This window comes from Leopardus geoffroyi, chromosome B3 (genome assembly GCF_018350155.1).
Source record: "Leopardus geoffroyi isolate Oge1 chromosome B3, O.geoffroyi_Oge1_pat1.0, whole genome shotgun sequence".
NCBI lineage: Eukaryota > Metazoa > Chordata > Mammalia > Carnivora > Felidae > Leopardus > Leopardus geoffroyi.
The window spans coordinates 48,859,243-48,879,168 of record NC_059337.1 but is presented as its reverse complement, the minus strand read 5'-3'; the positions used below and the strand labels follow the sequence as shown (position 1 = coordinate 48,879,168).

Genomic DNA, 19,926 nt, shown 5'->3' with positions numbered 1-19,926 from the left:
CTTTGTGCAAATGTGTAACATGTCTGACTTTGATATTTTACTTTATCACCATGTCTATACAATACTGTTTGACATGGAAGGGCATTCAAAAATATTTGTTGAATAAATATATCTGAGAGCTTCATAAATAATTTCATTACATTATTATTTTGCCATGTTATTTATATGAGTAAAATCGAAAATAGCTCTAGAGAGATTATAAAAAAGAGGCTTTAAGAATTACTTATACATCTTCATGAATCAGTTGGTAATATTTTCCAGAATCAGTATTAAGCCAAGAGTTGAGTTACCCATACAAGAATGCAGAGGGCAAAATAAAAGATCATGTAAGAAACACTATAATTAAAAACTTAATAGATTACAGATTAAATAGTATCTGGTTTTGATAATTTACAGAAATAGGCATGGTCTGAAAAATTATCATAGAAAAGGCATGTCTGAGTGTAGGAAAGTTATATAAATCAGACTGAACACCATTACCCCATTAATTACTTTTATTATTCTAGCTATTTGAATTTAGTACAACCAGACCATCAGATCAAGAATTTTATACAAATATTTAATAACAAAATTATTATTAATTTATTTAGTGCCATATAATCCCAGGATAGTCAAAAGATCAGTTCTTATTGTACTATTGCTGAAGAAAATTCAATTTTGACAGATGACCTTAAGGGAATGCTTCAGATTTTTTCCCCCTAAATATGTGATTTAGGCTAACTGAAAATGACATCAATGGTAGTGAAAGAAATGTATCCTGCTCAAGTCAGGCCTGCTGAGGTATGCAGTAGGACAATTTTGTAGAGTTCTATAGTGCCTTCATATTTGCAATCTGTACAGATCTCTACAGAGATAGATGCTTCTGTACCATGAAGAACTATGACCACTGATTTGCTTTAGAAGGATATGAGAACAGAAACTATCTATGAAAGTGCTTGGACTGTATCAGACCCAAAATACCAAAGCCGAAAATTAGAAGGTTAATGGACAAATAAAAATTTTAAGTCTCTGTCAAAAAGTAGAAGACTAAAGAAAGCCTCATAAGACTGTAAGGGAGGAGATGTGGAAGGGTATTTGATAATAAATGTGAGTAATGGGCCATTTGTAAATGTATATGTATAACATATGGTCTGATGGTAATAAAAGAAAAATATCACGGAGGAGACATCAATTAGAATACCTCAAAGGTCATTCTATCCTTGATCTGTGTGCATGGGAAATTATGTATACACTGACCAGACTGGCAAATGAGTGTTTAACAAAAGACCCTTGTTATTCAGTCCTCTATATTTTATAACTAATTTATATTTAAAAATAGTGTACTGTAGAAATTAACAGTTTATTATACTTTAGTAACAAGCTACAAAAATTTCCAAGATTTTTCTAAACCAGTCTAAAGAGAAAAACGTATCCTTTGTGGCTACAAAGTAATTTAAAATAAAGAAGCAATTAGAAGAGTGGCATTTGTGACTCAAATAATTTTGAATATTACAAAATCATTTAATAAAAAAACAGGATGGCATTTTAAAAGTCCTGAACCACAAAAATCCTCATATTTTTATAGTTTATGGATTCCTACACTATTATTAATCCATTTGAGATATGACTGCAAAATAAAAATCTGTGGTCAAAATGTATTCAGATTACAAATGTGAAAGTCACCAGCACATACTGAGGGGTTGGTCTTTTCCACTGTGTTCTTCTAGATTCATGGTTTACATAGTAGGTCCTTCCAAGAATATCCTGCCTCTCTTCCCATCCTGGAGGTAGAGGAGAAGGTTCTTGTTGTTGCTGCAAATGGCAAGCAGCATCCGGTTGGTCCAAAACAACCCAGCCAGGCTGAAAACCAGAGTGGTAACAATTAAGTTTGTTCTTGATCTTTTTCACCTTATAAATTATGCTGGAGGAAATTTAAAAAAGAGATTTAGCATATCCAGTTCCAGAAATTATGCAAGGACAAAATTTGCACAGTGTCTACCTCTAAGACCATAATATGAATATTTTATGATAATGAAGACTTTTTTTCCAGCAAAATAATAACATTTAAGTTCCGCTTGAAACTTTTAACATTTTCCAAAAAAGTTTTAAAACATACCTAAGAGGAGAGAAGAACAGAACTTCTAAATAAACAGATAATGATGGAAAGCACTGAGAAACATAATTTAAACTAGTGTAATCTTAGGCTATTCTCTAAATTATAAGCAAATGAATGAAGGACACAAATTTTGTCTTTCCTCCAGAGAAAGCACCTTGTTTATAATGGAAATCAGCAACTACTGGAGACCTGAAAAAAAAAATCATTAAACAAAGCTCAAATATGTATAGGCATAGCAGGGAAAGGCAAGTGATGCAGAAATAATTGCTACAGTCAACTTTCTGGCAACTGAAAAGCCATTATGATTCTCTGGTCTGATTTTTCTCTTTCTCCTATGGACCATGGAAAGGCATTTTGGTCAGGTCATAAAATAGCCAAAGAAATAAAAGTTCTGTTTGTTTTCTTTGTTTCGTTTAAAAGACAAGAAGACACTGGAAATTTCCTCTGATATAGTGAGGGGCAAATATACATGAAGCCTAAGCTAGGGTGGTTAGGGTAAGGAATTACTTGAAAGGTAGTAAGAGTTAATGGCATGTTTTTACATAAGAAAACTCCTAACAGAAAAGGCAGTAGTGAAAGGTCCTACTAGATACCAATAACACTAGGAAGGCAGAAATAAATGAATAAAGAAAACTTAAAAATTCTCCTAAAGAGACATAAAGAAAGAACTGAATGAATGAAAAGACATAATATGATCTTGGTTAGGAAGACTCAGTCTCACTAAGGTATCAATTCTCCCCAAGTTAATATATAAAGTTGCCAAGATTCCGCTAAAACTACTTTACAGATTTTTAAAAATAATGGGACAAGGCAATTCTCAAGTTCAAATAGAAACACAAACAAGCAAGAATAACCACCACTGTTCTAAAGAAAAAAGAAGGGGGAGCCTGGGTGGCTCAGTTGGTTAAGCTTCTGACTCTTGGTGATCTCATGGTTTGTGAGAGTGAGCCCCACGTCAGCATAGAGCCTGCTTAGGATTCTCTCTCTCTCTCTGTCCTTACCCCACTCACGTGCATACATGTGCTCTCTCTCAAAATAAATAAATAAACTAAAAAAACAAAACAAAACCTTACAAACTCTCTACAGCTTTTAAAAAAAGGAGAGAATATAAACCCTACTGAATAAAATATATTACAAACCACAATAATTGGTACACACATGGACAGACAGCTCAATAGAATGGATTAGAAAGCCCAGAAAGAGACTCAAATTTATAGGAATTTAGGATATGATAAAGACATTTCAAACTTGTGAAAAAAGAAAAAAATTATCTGGGTTGCTACCTTCTACCAGGATGTTATAGACTGAGCAATGTTGAAATGTTAGAAAGCAAAAACAACATGTATTACAACAAAGCTAGGGGATTTAAAAAATATAATCTAAGAGTGGGGAAGCTTTTAAGTATGAAAAAGAAGGTTGACAGATTTGATTACAAAACCCCCAATTTGTACATGACAAAAACTACCAAATCAAAATGGAAAGAAAAATGGGAAACTGAGAAACATATTTGGTATCAGAGTAACAGGCAAAAAAATAATTTCCTTAACATATACTGTCTTTCTTTCGAAGCACTGGGTGGGGATCTAGCCCTGAAGGACTGCTAGTTGCTGGCCAGCGGATGGCTTAGAAGGTGGAAGAGAATTCTTTTATGTCGGAAGGCAAAATCTGACAAGAAAGGATCAGGGAGAAGAGCTGGGAAGGAAAGGAATCTTTTCTGGCATCAGGGAGAAAAGAACAGGGGTTTCTTCAGCAAGGCTGATGTCTCTGGCTGGTCTGGTGGGAGGGTTCTAGACTGAAGCAGGACAGAAAGTGAACAAGGGTGGGGTGGTGGGTACGGAGAGAGGAAGACAAAGAATTTGTCTGGAAAAAAAGAGATCTGGATGGGAAGTAAAATTCACTCCTTTTCTTTCTTACTCTTCTCTTATTTTTTCCTTTTTACCTCTTCTATTCTTTTTTTCCTCTTCTTTAATTTTGTTTATTTTTATTGCTCCATTCTCTTCTTTCTCTTTATCCTCTTTTTCTTTCCATCTATGTTTACCTTCCTTTTCTCTCTCCTTTCCATTCCTTTAAATGATCATAATACAGGATTTACATTCCTAAAAATTAGTCTTGTATATATTAAATCAAATTTTAGTTCTCTGGTCTTGATTTTAAAAGTATGTGAGTTGAATTTTTATATTTTGCTCTCTTGAAAACGTTTGTTTTTAAAAACATGGTCATTGATTATTTTTCTGTAGATCAATGAAATTTATTAATAAAAGGGTCCTCACTGCTGCTGTAAAGGATTGTAAACATGTTTAGAGCTCAAAAAATGGTACCAGAGGGTTATTTTTTTTTAATGTTTACTTATTTTGAGAGACAGAGAGAGAGGGAGAAAGAGAACGAGCAGGGGAGGGGCAGAGAAAGGGAGAGAGAGAATCCTAAGCATATTCCATGCTGTCAGCGCAGGAGCCCAATACAGGGCTTAATCCCACAGACTACATGATCATGACCTAAGCGGAAACCAAGAGTCAGTTGCTTAACCCACCAAGCCACCCAGGCACCCCAAGATTATTTCTTTAAAATCTTCTTAAAGATGTCTCTTTTAAAGGTCTACTTAGTGAATTTATGCTAAGTAAATGAGAAGGGGAAAAGCTAATTTAAATTTTTTTTTAACGTTTTATTTATTTTTGAGACAGAGAGAGACAGAGCATGAACGGGGGAGGGTCAGAGAGAGGGAGACACAGAATCCGAAACGGGCTCCAGGCTCTGAGCTGTCAGCACGGAGCCTGATGTGGGGCTCGAACTCACGGACCGCGAGATCATGACCTGAGCCAAAGTCGGCCGCTTAACCGACTGAGCCACCCAGGCGCCCCAGGAAAAGCTAATTTAATTGAAGGCCCAGTTTTTAAAAACTTGTTTCAAGTTTGAGAAAGTGCAGTTGTACATTTGAATACTGTTTAGAAAGACTGAGTTTTCATTTTTTTTGTATAGAATGCCTCCCTATTAAACATATATCAGCTAATACTCCTCATGAAATATTTTCTAAGTATCAATGTTATTTAATTACTGATAAGCTAGTATGTGATTGCCAACTATTTAATGGAGTCAAAGAAGGTCAGAAAGAAAGCATTTAGAGCTACAACACACATTATATGTTAATCTTGTAAAATACATACAACTAAGTCTAAAGTTGCAAAGGGTACAAAAATCGAATGTTAAACAATAATCTATTACAGCCAGACTTTGACATACTAAGAAATACAAATTGCCTGAGTGAGCCACTCTTTTGAAAATGCCATTGTTTTTCTTTAAATGGTAGAATTTATATATTCACAAGCTAGATGTCAAAGACAAGACTTCTCTGGTCATTAGCTACACAGAAGATAAATAAGCATAGACTCATGTGTTTGAATTCCTAAGGCCTTTCATAAATAAACTCCTACATGCTTACATCTACTGAAATTATAAGGTGCATTCTGAGGGAACTCAAACATTGAGACCTGAGGCCACAAAATGAAGTGAAGGAACTCTACCCACAGACACTAAACTGTGAATAAGGTACCTATGATACGTGTGTGTGGGCAAAACTTGGAGCAGGTTACTAAATAATGAAATGTTGTTAAGTTTTTTTAGGTTACTAAATTAAGAATTTTCTTTCTTTATAGCAGGCATCCTTCATTTCAAGCAGTATTCATTATGCAGATACCCTGCGCACCAAAACGTCAGGTAGAGAAACTTCGACCCAATAAATACCTAGAATTTTAAAAAAGTGATTTTTATATAATAAGCTAGAGAAAAACTAAAAAAGAAAAGGTAATCAAATAAACAAATACAGGCTTAAGAGAGGATACCAAGTTTTTTGATTGCCCGACTAAGGGTTAACTATATTCTGTGATTTAAATAATTTTTTTCCTTCTATTATTACAGCTTTCCCCCACAAAGTAAAATCTTATTAGTGCATATAAAAAATTCCCAGAAAGCTCTCTTGCAAAAGCATGGCTTGTTCTCAAGCTTTCTGACCCAAGGTATGTGGGTATCTGAGGTAGAGTCCAGTGCTTGGGAGGTCCTTTACCTTCACGGTTCTTCTGGAGACCTAACCAGACCCTCAGCCAAAGAGGCATGACTGTTGAGGAAGGCACATGCAAGAAAACTCTCCAAATTAACGGTGCTTGGGTGGCTCAGTCGGTTAAGCATCTGACTCTTGATTTCAGCTTGGGTCATGATCTCAGGGTCATGATCTCATAATTGTAAGATTGAGCCCCACATCAGGCTCCATGCTGAGTGTGCAGCCTACTTAAGATTCTCCCTCTCTCTCCCTCTCTCTTTCCCCTTCCCCTGCTTGTATTTTTGCTCTCTAAAACAAACAAACAAACAAACAAACAAACAAACAAACAAACAAACTCTCCAAAGCATATTGGTGCCAATATACTATGTGCTTTCAGTAAATGTTGTTGCTTCAGTGGGAAATTCAAGACAGGGTTCTTTTGTTCCCTTTTCAAATCATGAGTTTTTCTGCCGGAGGAAACCCTAGAGGTCATCTGGTACAACAGTCATTGTACAAATGAAGACACTGTGGTTCAGAGATATTGAATGACACACAGTCACCCGGCTCACTAGTACCAGAGCTCGGGACTAGGATTCCAGTCACTAACTCCCTATCCAATTCTATTCCAAATACATACTCTTTGCCTCTTCCTCACTCACCCTTGATGCATGTAGCTCCACCCAAATAGTTGACTTGGACTTCTTCATATCCTGTCATCCATGAAAATTATTAAATTATATTTGCCTCAAATAAATATGGCCTTTTATTAGATCACTTGAATTTTCTCCCCCTCCATTCCCCTCCTTTCCTATGAGTCCTCCCATCCTCACTGCAACTATGAGAGGAAAAGTAACAAGAATTATATTTCATAAAAGAGTTCCTACTCAGTAGTCTCCTTAAAATTTCTACATATTTAGCTTACAAATAGTAAACTATATTCTTACTTTAATGGAGGAGAATATGACATGGTTTTAGAAAACCCTGAAAAAACAGAAAGAGTTGGTAACTTAATTACAATAAATACTTTCATTTATAAGCATCATATTCCCTATTCACTAACCTTTAAGAATGCCCTCAGAAATGGCCATTCATTCTACAGATATGTCCTCAGAGGAAAGAAATGTTTAATGAATGATTAGGTAAAATAAACAAATACCCAGGTATATAATTTTTATGGCACACATTAACTTCATTGAATAAAGTTATTTTTTTCTTCAAGGTATAGTAAAATAAGAAATGAGATATTTTCTTTTCATTGAACCAAGTATTTATAAAATCTCACCTCTAATTCTTCAGTCTGTTCTGTATTATCTTCTTCTGAGCCACTGGTTTTAGGTAAATAAGTCATTTTTAATCTCAGATAACCTTTAACTCTTGATTTGTGACTGTAGAAAAGAAAATAATTATTCGCAAAACTTTAACACTTAAGAAGAAAAGCACTCATTTAACTAAAGTTTAACGAATACCTGCTAGCTACTAGAGGAGACCCAAAGACAAAGTCTACTACAAAAGACAGCTAGGAAAAGGAGTGGGTGGTGGAGAAAAAGTAATAGACATAAATAAATAATTGTTATGAAATAAATAAGATGCTAAGGAAGTTTGAGTAAAAGATCAGGGAGAACGTGAAGGAGTTGCATCTGAATTGGTGCTAACAGATTGAGGAGGATTTTGATCCGTGGCAGTGAATGGAAAGGCATAAGAGTGGAGAAAAGAATAAAAAATGAGGAAACGATGGGAAACCTGGGGTACACCGAAGGAAAGGGTAGTTGTTGGGTTTGGCTGGCTTACAGGATACACAGAGGAGGAAGGGATGATCCAGATGATGAGGTCCACGTGAAACAAGAGAACTTTAGATTTTGTATACTCTGTGAAGCCAGAGAATTTGGCGGACAGGGAAAGGCAGCCTCAGAGATATACTTTGGGGATACTTATCTAGTCATACTGTACAGGATGATAGAAAAGTGGAGAGCAAGGCCTGATAACTGTCTGAAACCTACTGTCTTTCTTTGACAGCTGTTTGAGTCTGTCACACATTAATTTATCTATTTTATTTTATAATGTATATGAATAACGTCTTTGCATAATGAGTTGTCCAAGCTAAAGGTTGCTGTCCATTGTATTAATATTTTAAAAGTTTTAAATCTATTTGTCCCAATTTCAACATCCTATATACTTAAACAGTTCTTCCTTGTCCTAGTTTTCTGCAAAGATATTTTGGTGATTTTTATAGACATCAGTTATGTAACCAATTACTCTTTGTCTTTCTTAACAAGAAAATCTTATCTTTTATTCTATCTTTTATTGAAAGGTACTCCCTTCCCCACCCCACTTAATGCCCCCTTAATCTTTTGTACAGTTCTCATGAGTTTGGAAACTAGCTTTCTTGAGTGGTTAACAGAATCCCTGATGTTTATTTCCAAGGCCACTAATGTGGCTTGTGTCTCCATTTTTTAGGGGGATGTGAACATTGACTTGCTGCTATAATGGATGGATACAGAAACTTGCTCAAATAATGTTTTATACAAGAGTTTCTCTATAGTGACATTTTCATGTCTTTCAAACTAGACATTAAGCCTGTGGGTTTGGACTTAATGGGGCTCAAAAAGTGTAAGAATGTAGTACATTTCCTATTTGATTTCAAGTTCTTTCTGCACTTGCAGTGATAGTCCATACAGACAGAAGATACAAATATATATATATATATATTTTTTTTTTTTTAAAGAGAAAGACACTAGAAAGCATTTGAAAAAGTAAAAAGCAGTCTACTAGGGCAATTAAGAGAAGAAACATTTATTTATTATTGGTATGCAGATGCCACAATCAGTTTAAAAAGAAAAGAGATTTATATTCCAAGACTTCTACAGAAGTGAAATATGTGACTTCTCTTATAGAATATAAATATTAACAGAGAGTACTGTCCCTTTTATTTTGCTTTAATAATTTATATTACAAAGAGTAAATTTTTTAATGAAAAATTTTACTCAGTTCCCATAGTATATTTTTCTAATGTATTTTCTAGTTTAAAAAACAAGACAAATACTGTTGTTTTTGCAGATGTACTTCTTTATTTTGACTTTGACCTTTTTGACAGTAAATCAATACATCCTCACTAGATTTTACTTAACTAGGTGGCACAGAATATTAAAAGGAGTTTTTTTTTTTTGTAAAGGAGTTTTATTTACAGCTTAAACAAAAATTTTAACAAAACTCAAGTAACTCAGTTTACAAAAATGGAATTATGAACATGCTATTCAGGTTTTAAATTCTAGTCTTTGCTCAAATTATTTTCTCTAAATATCTGAGTTTTCTTAAAAACCTGTTTTTATTAAAGTATGCAAAACGTGGTTAGGTTTTTCTGAAATTGTTTTTGTGCATATCAAGTTAATTAATGCTTAATTAATGCTTGTGCTTTTGAAAAGGATAGTATGACAAAATTATATATGTTTTAAGATATAAAATAAATAATAAAACAGTAATGACAAATTTCCACTTTCTAGTCTGATAAATATTAGGGGGACAAGTCTTTCCTAAAGGGATATGATCACTTCTCTGTATTTTCAGAATTTTTTGTACTGTGCATATATTACTTTTTAATCAGCAATAAAAAGTAAAGCTTTTAAAAATAATATTTAGAAGTAGCTTATTTACAAAGGTTTAAGCTTTGAATCTGCAAAGAGGCTACTACAAGGTATAATAATATTTTAAAAAACATTATGTTATTATTTTATATTTACTGACCTTCTTGGGTGAAGAACAAAATCCTTAAACGTATATGGTCTCTCCATTCTTGGATTTTCTGTCTAGAATAAAACAGTAAGTTTTCAAGATACATCTATAACACCAAAAACATGTACTTTTAAGGAAATATTCATGAACTATGACCTAAGCCTTGGCTGAAGTTAGAAGTGAGAAAAATATAGGTTTAGCTCATTCAATGGTTATATCTGGCAGCTTGCTAGTGCTTTCACTTTCCTGAACCCTAGGAATTGCAGTGGGATCACGCCTTAATACCAAATAAGCTGAGCAGGTGCACATAGAGGGAAGAAGTGGTTACAACGTAGAGGCCATCCTAGGAGAACAAAAAAGAAAACAGCCTGGAGAGCAAGACTGGATTAAATATATTATTAAAAGCTTGTGATCTCTAAAGACTGTAGAGAACCAATAAATATCTCAAAAGACTGATATAGTAAAGAAGCCTTACTTGCCTTTATCAAGTTCAACAGCCCTTTGCTTTTGTTCATTTTTTTTTTTTAATTTTTTTTCAATGTTTATTTATTTTTGGGACAGAGAGAGACAGAGCATGAACAGGGGAGGGTCGGAGAGAGAGGGAGACACAGAATCGGAAACAGGCTCCAGGCTCTGAGCCATCAACCCAGAGCCTGACGCGGGGCTCGAACTCACGGACTGCGAGATCGTGACCTGGCTGAAGTCGGACGCTTAACCGACTGCGCCACCCAGGCGCCCCTCTTTTGTTCATTTTTTGGTTATATTTTGCATTAACTACCCATTCAGTCTTGTAACTCTTAAATTCTCATGACATTATTTTCCTTTATCCCCCACCTGTTTCTCCTTGTCTGTCTTCTCTGATAGGCCCACCCTGACTAAGGGTCAATGTTTGGCTTTCAATGCTCTCACCTCTCTTACTTGGACAGCCCATCGTTCTCAGAGATTCTGCTGTCACCTGAATGTGAGAACTCTCACTCCTTCCAGCCTCTTTCTCTACACAATTGACTTTTGCATTTCTGTCACCTGCCCACTTTAGGCCTTCTACTTCCCCTGTTTTCTGTTGAAATTCATTATGGCCAAAAATAAATCTACCATTTTTCAAAACAAAATGGCTTTTCCTCCTACCTATTCTACTTGAGACACCACCTTGATGTCCCAAATTCAACCTGTACGATCTTTACTTTCTGTTTATTTTTTTTCTCAACCTCCAATGTCAGAAAACTGGCTTAATAATTTTTTATTATGAAATGTGGGGGCGCCTGGGTGGCGCAGTCGGTTAAGCGTCCGACTTCAGCCAGGTCACGATCTCGCGGTCCGTGAGTTCGAGCCCCGCGTCGGGCTCTGGGCTGATGGCTCAGAGCCTGGAGCCTGTTTCCGATTCTGTGTCTCTCTCTCTCTCTGCCCCTCCCCCGTTCATGCTCTGTCTCTCTCTGTCCCAAAAATAAATAAAAAAACGTTGAAAAAAAATATATTATGAAATGTGTTCTGAATCTGTTTTCCTCTGTTGTTATATGCTTGGTCCACATTCAGTTTCATGCCCAGACTGTCGTAAATGATCTTAGTTTCTTTCTGCGAGACTAAGCTCTCTCCATTCAGCCGAATGTTTCCAAACTTATTTCCCTGAGACATGCTTTCTTGATGTCAACCAACCTCAGCAGCTGTCTATTTCTTATTGGGGTTCATGTAAGGGAGTCTTGAAAATAAAATTAAAATGGAAAACTTAGGGGCTCCTCGGTGGCTCAGTCTGTTAAATGTACGACTCGTGACTTTGGCTCAGATCATCATCACCTCTCTCTGCCTGTCATGGGGTTCTCCCCCCTCTCTCTCTCTCTCCCTCTCTCTGCCCCTTCCTCACCTCTCAAAATAAATAAACATTAAAAAAATCCTTAAAAGGGAAAATTGAGATGAGTTTTCAGAAAATAATATGGTCAAGAAATTACAGAAGTATACATTTTACAAATCAAATATTTACATTTATTATATTGTAATATCATGTATCTGTAAGTATTTATTAGAAAAAAAGAATAAATATAAAAATGAAAATCATCTATACCAACCGGTAATGGATAAAGAGGAACATCCACTTGACCTAGGAAATCATCTCTTGTCTACAAGAAAAAGAATAAAAAATAAGATTAGTAATATGCTCAACATTTTTAGAAATTCTGATGAGCTATTGCCATCATTCATGAAAAAAATGTAGAAGTCTTTTTTTTGTTGTTTAATCCTATGCCATATAATGTAAAATAAAAGGTAATATGATACAACTTATGGTATATTATAGAATAGAGTATACTAGACTGATCATTTTACAGATAATTATGTACTCTGAAAAATTATGAAAACAGCTATTTGAAAGCACTATAGAGTTACTACAAGCAAGCAGAAATTGAAGTGGAGTCAATCTTTGAAAGAAGGAACTGTATTGGATAGGATTCATATTTACATCGCTTTTCCCCTCGTTGTACTTCACGGTTCATATGGTGGTATGGTTAGAACTCAAACAGACATCTGACATCTTACTCATTTGAGGAAGCTGAAAACCTAGTTTGAGGCTAAAGGCATAGCTAGAAAGTGAGAGGGACAATCTCTGAAAGAAAGATGCCACAGAAGTCCCTCTAAATCTATACATGAACTCTACCCAAATTCTTAGCTGATCCCTGAACTGCACATATGAAAGGCAGTGGCTGGAAGGCTCAGCTAAGTTAACAACTTGCTAGAACAAAAATCAACACTCTCAGGGAGAGATAATAAAATTTACTATCTCAATTATGTACCACATACATTGACCAGTACACAAGTTACTAAACATGCAAAGAAACAGAAAAATGTGATCCAGTATCAAGAGAAAAAGTCAATAAAAACTGACACCAAGACCAACCAGATCTTGGAATCAGCAGACAGAGAAATTAAAGCAGCTATTATAAAGATGTTCAAGGACTGAAAAGGAAAATAAGATCATAATGAATAACTGGAGGGGAAAATCTCAGTAGTGAAATGGGAACTATAAAACTTAATCAAATGTATATTTTAAAACATATATAGAACTGAAAAATATAATATCCGAATTAAAGATTACGGGATGGACTTAACATGTGATTGAAGATGACTGGAGAAAAGCTCCATGAATTTTAAGATATGCCAGTAGAATTTATATAAGATGAAAAATAAGGAGGACTTATGGAAAAACTTCAAGCAGTCTCATATATGTGCAACTGGAGTGCCAGAAAAAGAGGAGAGGGAAGGAGGGAGGGAGGGGGAGAGAGAGAGAGAGAGAGAGACAGAGAGAGACAGAGAGGATAGGACAACTGGAGGAAAAGTAGCCAGCTTCCCCAAACATTAAGATGTTAATCTTAGATAACTATAGCACAATGATTAGAACCAGGAATACTATTTTTTTTAGAGGAAATAGTAACACTTTTATGTATTTAATCTTCTATTCTTAGGTTTTTTAATTGTAAATAAAAACCTATATGCTTAACAATATCTGTCACCTGTAATATTTATTGAAGTATTTAAAGTAACGTGTGAAAAACCCTGACCCTCCAATCCCAGTTCCAGAGTGAACCAGGGTTAACTGTTCAGTAAACTTCTTTCAGATATTTACCTACACGCATCCATCTATACACCTTTTTTTTTTTATTAAGGTACAATAAACATACAACATTATATTAGTTTCAGGTATACAATATAATGAATCAATGTGTGTATATATTGAAAAACAATCACTACAATAAATCTAACATTTATCACCATACATAGTTTTTTTTTCTTGTGATGGGAACCTGTAAGATTTGCTCTCTTAGAAGATTTGTAATATGCAATACAGTATTATTTATAGTTACCATGCTATACATTATACACCCATGACTAATTTGTTTTATAACTGAAAGTTTATACCTTCTGACTTCCTTTACCTACTTCACCCACCCCAACTCCCTTCCTATGGAAACTGGAAACTACCAACTTGTTCTCTGTAAATTAATTAATTAATTAATTTATTTATTTTAAGATTCCACAAATACGTGAGAGTATATGGTATTTGTCTTTCTCTGTATGACTTATTTCACTTAGCTTAACACCCTCAAGGTCCATCTATGTTGTTGCAAATGGCAAAATTTCATTCTTTTTTATGCTGAATAATATTCCATTGTGTATGTATATACATATATATGTGTGTGTGTGTGTGTGTGTATATATATATATATATATATATATATATATATATATATATCACATGTTCTTTATCCATTCATCCACCGATGGACCCTTATGTTGTTTCTGTGGCTTGGCTATTGTAAATACTGCTATAATGAAATGGAGGTGCAGATATCTTTTTGAGTCAGTGCTTTCATTTTCTTTGGAAAAATACCCAGCAGTGAAATTCCTAGATCATATGGCAATTTTATTCTTAATTTTTGAGGAACCTCCACACTGTTTTCCATATTGGCTGTCCCAATTTACATCATCAACAATGCACAAGGGTTTCTTTTCCTACACATCTTCATCAACACTTGTTATTTCCTGTCTTTGTGATAATAACCATTCCGACAGGTGTGTGGTGATATCTGATTGTGGTTTTGATTTGCATTTCCCTCATTATTAGTGATGTTGGGCATCTTTTCATGTGTCTGTCAGCCATTTGTATGTCTTTTTTTTGAAAAATGTCTATTCAGATCTTCTGTTCATTTTTAAAATCAGATTTGTTTTTGTTTGTTTTGCTATTGAATTATAAGAAAACTGGGAAGACTATTAGCCAATCTACAGATCTTACTCAAACTTCACCAACTGTCCCACTACTTTTGGTCCAGGATCTAATTCTGGATCACATACTGCATTTAGTTGTCATGTCTCCTTAATGTCTTTTAATCAGTAAAGTACCTCAGTCTCTTTGTCTTTCATAATCTTGACTCTTATGAAGAGGAATGGCTAGTTACAGAATGTTCATCAGTTTGGGTTTGTGTAATGTTTCTTCATGGTTGAATTTAGATTATGCATTTGGGGAGCAAGAATACCATAAAAATGATATTGGCACTTTTCTCAGTGCATCCTGTAGGTAATCAATAAACACTGGAATCTTATACATTATGGACAGTTAAGGACCACTAACTATTGGAGTAAAATCTGTAACTTGAAAAACAGAGACCTCCTCCCTCCCCCCAAAAAACAGAAATAAAGGAGTCAGATGAATCAGTATCAAGTCATACTGCAAAAGAAATACTTCAGAAAAACTATAATTAATATTTCAGACATAAGAGATGAAATATCTGACAAACAATAGGAGGTTATAAAAGAAGCACTGAAAGAACAAAAAAAGAGCTGTTGGAAATTAAAAATATAACTGAAATAAAAAATTTCATACAGAGTTGGAAAATGGAGTTAAAGAAATTTCTCATAAAGTAGGATTAAAAGACTCCAGGATTCCCAAAATAAGGAAATTACAGGATGAACTTAAGTCCACATCTAATTAACAAACATTCCAGAGAGAAAAAAGAGAAGGAAAGAAATTATCAAAGAAGCATTTTAAGAAACTTCCCTTGAACTCAAGGAAATGAAGTTTGGAGTGAAAGTCTCCACTAAGTATTAGGCAAAATGCATGAGGAAAAGATGCACAGCAAGGTACATCAATGTGACATTTCAGAGCACCAGAGATAAAGCAATTCTAAAAGTCTAGAGAGACACAAAACAGATCATACACAAAACTGAAAGACAAGAGAATAATGCCTTCAAAATTGTGGGAGAAAAATATTTCCTACATAGAATTCTATACCCAGCCAAAAGATCTTTAAAAATGAAGGCAGAATAAAGACGTTTTCAGACACTTGGTGTTCTTAGTAAGGTAATAGAGGATATACTCCACCAAAATAAGGGAGTATATCATGGTAAGTGAAGATGCAGGAGATTCAAGATGAGAAACAAGAAAAGAGGATCCCCCAAGTCACGAGGAAGGGAACTTTTGAATAACAGTAGTGTAAGATCTACAGAAAAACCAGTACATACTAGTGCAGGAAAGATGGATGGCTATAAAAACAATGCTTCCAGAGGCGCCTGTTGGTTAGGCGCCTGACTTCAGTTCAGGTCATGATCTTGTGGTTCACAAGTTTGAGCCCCACATTGGGAGCTGTCAGCGTGGAGCCTGCTTTGGATCCTCTGCCTCCATCTCTCTCTGTTCCTTCCCTGCTTGATCTCTCTCTCTCTCTCAAAAATAAATAAACATTTTTTTTTAAAAAGGATGCTTCCATGGGGCGCCTGGGTGGCTCAGTCAGTTAAGCATCTGACTTCAGTTCAGGTCATGATCTCATTTGTGAGTTTGTGCCCCACATTGGGCTCTGTGTGTACAGCTGGTACCCTGGAGCCTGCTTCAGCCTCTGTGTCTCCCTCTTGCTCTCTGCCCCTCCCCACCTCTCAAAAATAAATTAACATCAAAAAACCTTTTAAAATAAAATAAAATAAAATAAAAGGATGCTTCCAAAAGAACAGGAATAACATATCTACCTTATAGGGTTTTGTTAGAATTAAATAAGATAATATACCTTCAGTGCTTTGCATAATAGCCAGCATGCAATACCATCCAATGAATGTTAGCTGTTGTATTTGAAATGCTGGATTCGTTAATGAAGCCCCTGCTCCTTGTCCAGTAAAACAGTCTGTAGACATTTCAGACAGGTATGTAGAATAAAAAAAGCATGGCTGGAGATGGAAGTCTAGCAAATTAGCTTAGTTTAGGGCTCATATTCCTATTAAAAAAATTTTTTTAATGTTTTATTTACTTTTGAGAGACAGAGAGAAACACAGCATGTGCAGGGGAGGGGCAGAGAGAGAGGAACACAGAATCCACAGCAAGCTCCAGGCTCTGAGCTGTCAGCACAGAGCCCAACACGGGGCTTGAACTCACAAACCATGAGATCATGATCTGAGCCGAAGTTGGACACTTAATCGACCGAGCCACCGAGGTGCCCCTCATATCCCTATTTTAGAACCTGAGTTGATAACTTTTGAAATGAACAAATTACCTTTTAGTTATACCTTCAAGGCCAACTAGGGTTTGTTCCTGTTTTTATTGCAATTAGATGTTATACTCTGTAAATCTGATGTTTAAGAAGCTATAAATACTAAGAAAGTAAAATACAACAAAATGTAGTAAAATCCTAACCAGGATGACTGATGAATAAACCATTTTGATTAACTGAATTATCTAATTAACTTAGTTTAGGCTTCACCAGATAAGGAAATAAAGCATTTTTTGGGTTTTTTGTTTTTGTTTTTGTTTTTGTTTTTGTTTTTTTGGTTCTGTCTTATTGAATAGCCTTGCCCTTATTAAACTGAATAGAGTAAACATCTACCTGTTTGATAATTCATGATCTTGCAGTGCTTCATAAACATGGCTGTGGTCAATTACCACTAGAGTTAACACAGTTCTTGAACGGGATTTCTCAACATGGGCACTATTGACAATATGAGCCAGATAATTTTTTGTTGTGGGGGCTTGTCCTGAGCATTGAAGGATATTTAGCAACATTCTTGGATTCTACCCACTAGATGTCAGTAGCACCCCTCCACTGGTTGTGACAATCAAAAATGTCTCCTGATATTGCCAAATGTCCCCTGGATGGCAAAATTCTCCCTGGTTGAGAACCACTACTAAAGAGGGTGTAAAACAGAATGTTTCCAACAGTGAGTAAAAGACCTTCCATTTTCAAACAACACCCTCATTGAGATACAATTCACCCACTTAAAGTATATAATCAGTTTTAGAACATTTTTATCACTCCAAAAAGAAAATCCATACCTATGAGCAGTCTCTTTTCTTAGCCTTGGCAACCATCAATCTACTTTCTGTCTCCATGGATTTGCCTACTTTCATATAAAGGGAGTCATATAATATGTGGTCCTTTACGACTGGCTTCTTTCACTTACAATAATGTTTTCAAGGTTCATTCACATTATAGCAAGTACCCATACTTTATTCCTTTTTAATTTCTGAACATTATATTGTATGGGTATATTGTATTATTTATCTATCAGTTGATTGACATCTGAATTGTTCCCATTTTTTGGCTATTATTAATAAAGCTGCTATGAACATTCAAGTACAAGTTTTTGTGCTGACATATGTTTTCACTGTTCTTGGGTGTACACTTAGGAGTAAAATTGCTGGGTCATACGGTAACTCTGTTCAACCTTTTGAGGAACTGCCATACTTTCCAAAGTAACTGCACCATTTTATAATACCACCACCACTGTATGAGGGCTCCAATTTCTCCATATCCTTAATAACACTTATAATTTACCTATCTTTTTGATATAGCCCTCCTAGTCGGTGTTAAGTAGTATTTAACTGTAGTTCTGTTTGCATTTCCCTGATGGCCAAGGATGTTGAACATGTTTTCATGTACTTATGGTGCTCTTTATTTCTCAAAATATCTTAATAGATTCAATTTCCATTGCAGAGGCAGTGCCTGGTTACAGTGGAACAGAAAGAAAACATCTCATTCCATATACTGTTCCATGTTTCTTGTCCATTGACTGTACTTTGTGAACAAAAGCACAGAACAAAAATCCCACATAATGAAAATTTCTCTGTCTCAAGTAATTCTGGTATGTAAAAACACACTTCAAAAATTTCTTGCAACACATCTTCCTTATTTAAAACAAGTGATCTGAAATGAGTTTCTGAACTTCTACTTAACATGAAATGGTCCCAAAGAACTGTATTTCTAATATTAGAAGAGTGAACAAATTTTCCAAACTAAAAATCAATAGTCATGGTCTGAGGAGATGGAGAATATGAAAGTGGGAATTATCCTGGAAAGTCAGGGACATATGGTTGCTATAAATATAGGACAATTAGAGGTTCTTTTTCCATTTACAAAGAAAAAGTAATAGTTTTACATTCATTCCTATGAAGGCGAGTCAGTCTGTGATGTTCATTAATGTTTCTCTAGCCAACCAATTGTTCCAAATTCTGAATATCAAGCATTTCTTTGTGAGAGTTATTTCCTATACTTGAACTGCATGCAGCTTACTCCATAGAGCAAATTTGCATTTGGTAAAATATAAATAATTTAAAAATGCCTGAAATGTGAGTAAGAATTTAGAACAGCAGGTGATTTTAAACAGGACCATCTGTAGTGGGCACAGTTCTGTCAGTAAATACTACCTTTTCTAATATTTTAAAGATACGAATTTCAGTTTCTGAAAACAATTTTTAGAATATGAAAACAGAAAAATCAAATTGCTGTTTTTGCAAAATTTCAATAATAAATCTAGATGGCTCTAAGTTTAGGAGAACAAACCGCTATTAACTTTAATAAGGCTGTAGAGTGGTTGAATTTCGGCTTTAAGAGAACCCAAAGTTACCAAAAAAATCAGAAATTTAAAAAGAAGTTAAAGTGTTATAGCTTTGAAGAATACTTGCCTTTAAAAAGTTTCCATTAAATTGGAGTTACAAACCATTTCCCAGGGCAATTCTACTGTATAAAGCAAAATAATAAAGAAAGAATCATCTCCTCACAATCAAAGCCAAACATAGCCAAAGGTTTTTGCTATAATATCCAACTTTTAATTTCAATCATGTTGTTTAATCAGTGAAAATGAATTTTAGCATAAGAGACTCTTAAAAACCGAGAACAAACTGAGGGTTGGTGGGGGGTGGGAGGGTGGGGAGGGTGGGTGATGGGTATTGAGGAGGGCACCTTTTGGGATGAGCACTGGTGTTGTATGGAAACCAATTTGACAATAAATTTCATATATTGAGAAAAAAAAGACATCAGGTTTGAAAAAAAAAGAGAATGAATTTTAAACATGAATAAAAATAATTTTATATATGTAGGACTTTATAAGTTAAATATAGCATAGTTTTAGTTTTCAGACTTAGCTATTAGCACTTTTTTTTTATCAAGATGATTTTTTAAAGTAATCTTAGCAATGCCTATCAAAATATCACCAGCCTTCTTCATGGAGCTAGAATAAACAATCCTAAAATTTGTACAGAACCAGAAAAGACCCCAAATGGCCAAAGCAATCTTGGAAAAGAAAACCAAAGCTGGAGGCTTCCCAATTCCGGACTTCAAGCTGT

General features: G+C 34.9%; 1 protein-coding gene across 5 annotated transcripts in view; it reads right to left on the bottom strand.

Annotated features, from left to right (window-relative positions):
* Positions 1 to 19,926, bottom strand: part of NEDD4 (NEDD4 E3 ubiquitin protein ligase) — a 137,715-nt gene that overhangs the window by 30,817 nt on the left and 86,972 nt on the right. For all 5 annotated transcript variants that reach the window (XM_045449657.1, XM_045449658.1, XM_045449659.1 and 2 more), the window contains 4 exons: positions 11,906 to 11,956; positions 9,861 to 9,922; positions 7,405 to 7,507; positions 1,673 to 1,839 (listed from right to left, as the gene is read on the bottom strand). In XM_045449657.1, coding sequence (XP_045305613.1) covers positions 1,673 to 1,839; positions 7,405 to 7,507; positions 9,861 to 9,922; positions 11,906 to 11,956 — 383 coding nt within the window. The remainder of the gene's footprint in view (positions 1 to 1,672; positions 1,840 to 7,404; positions 7,508 to 9,860; positions 9,923 to 11,905; positions 11,957 to 19,926) is intronic.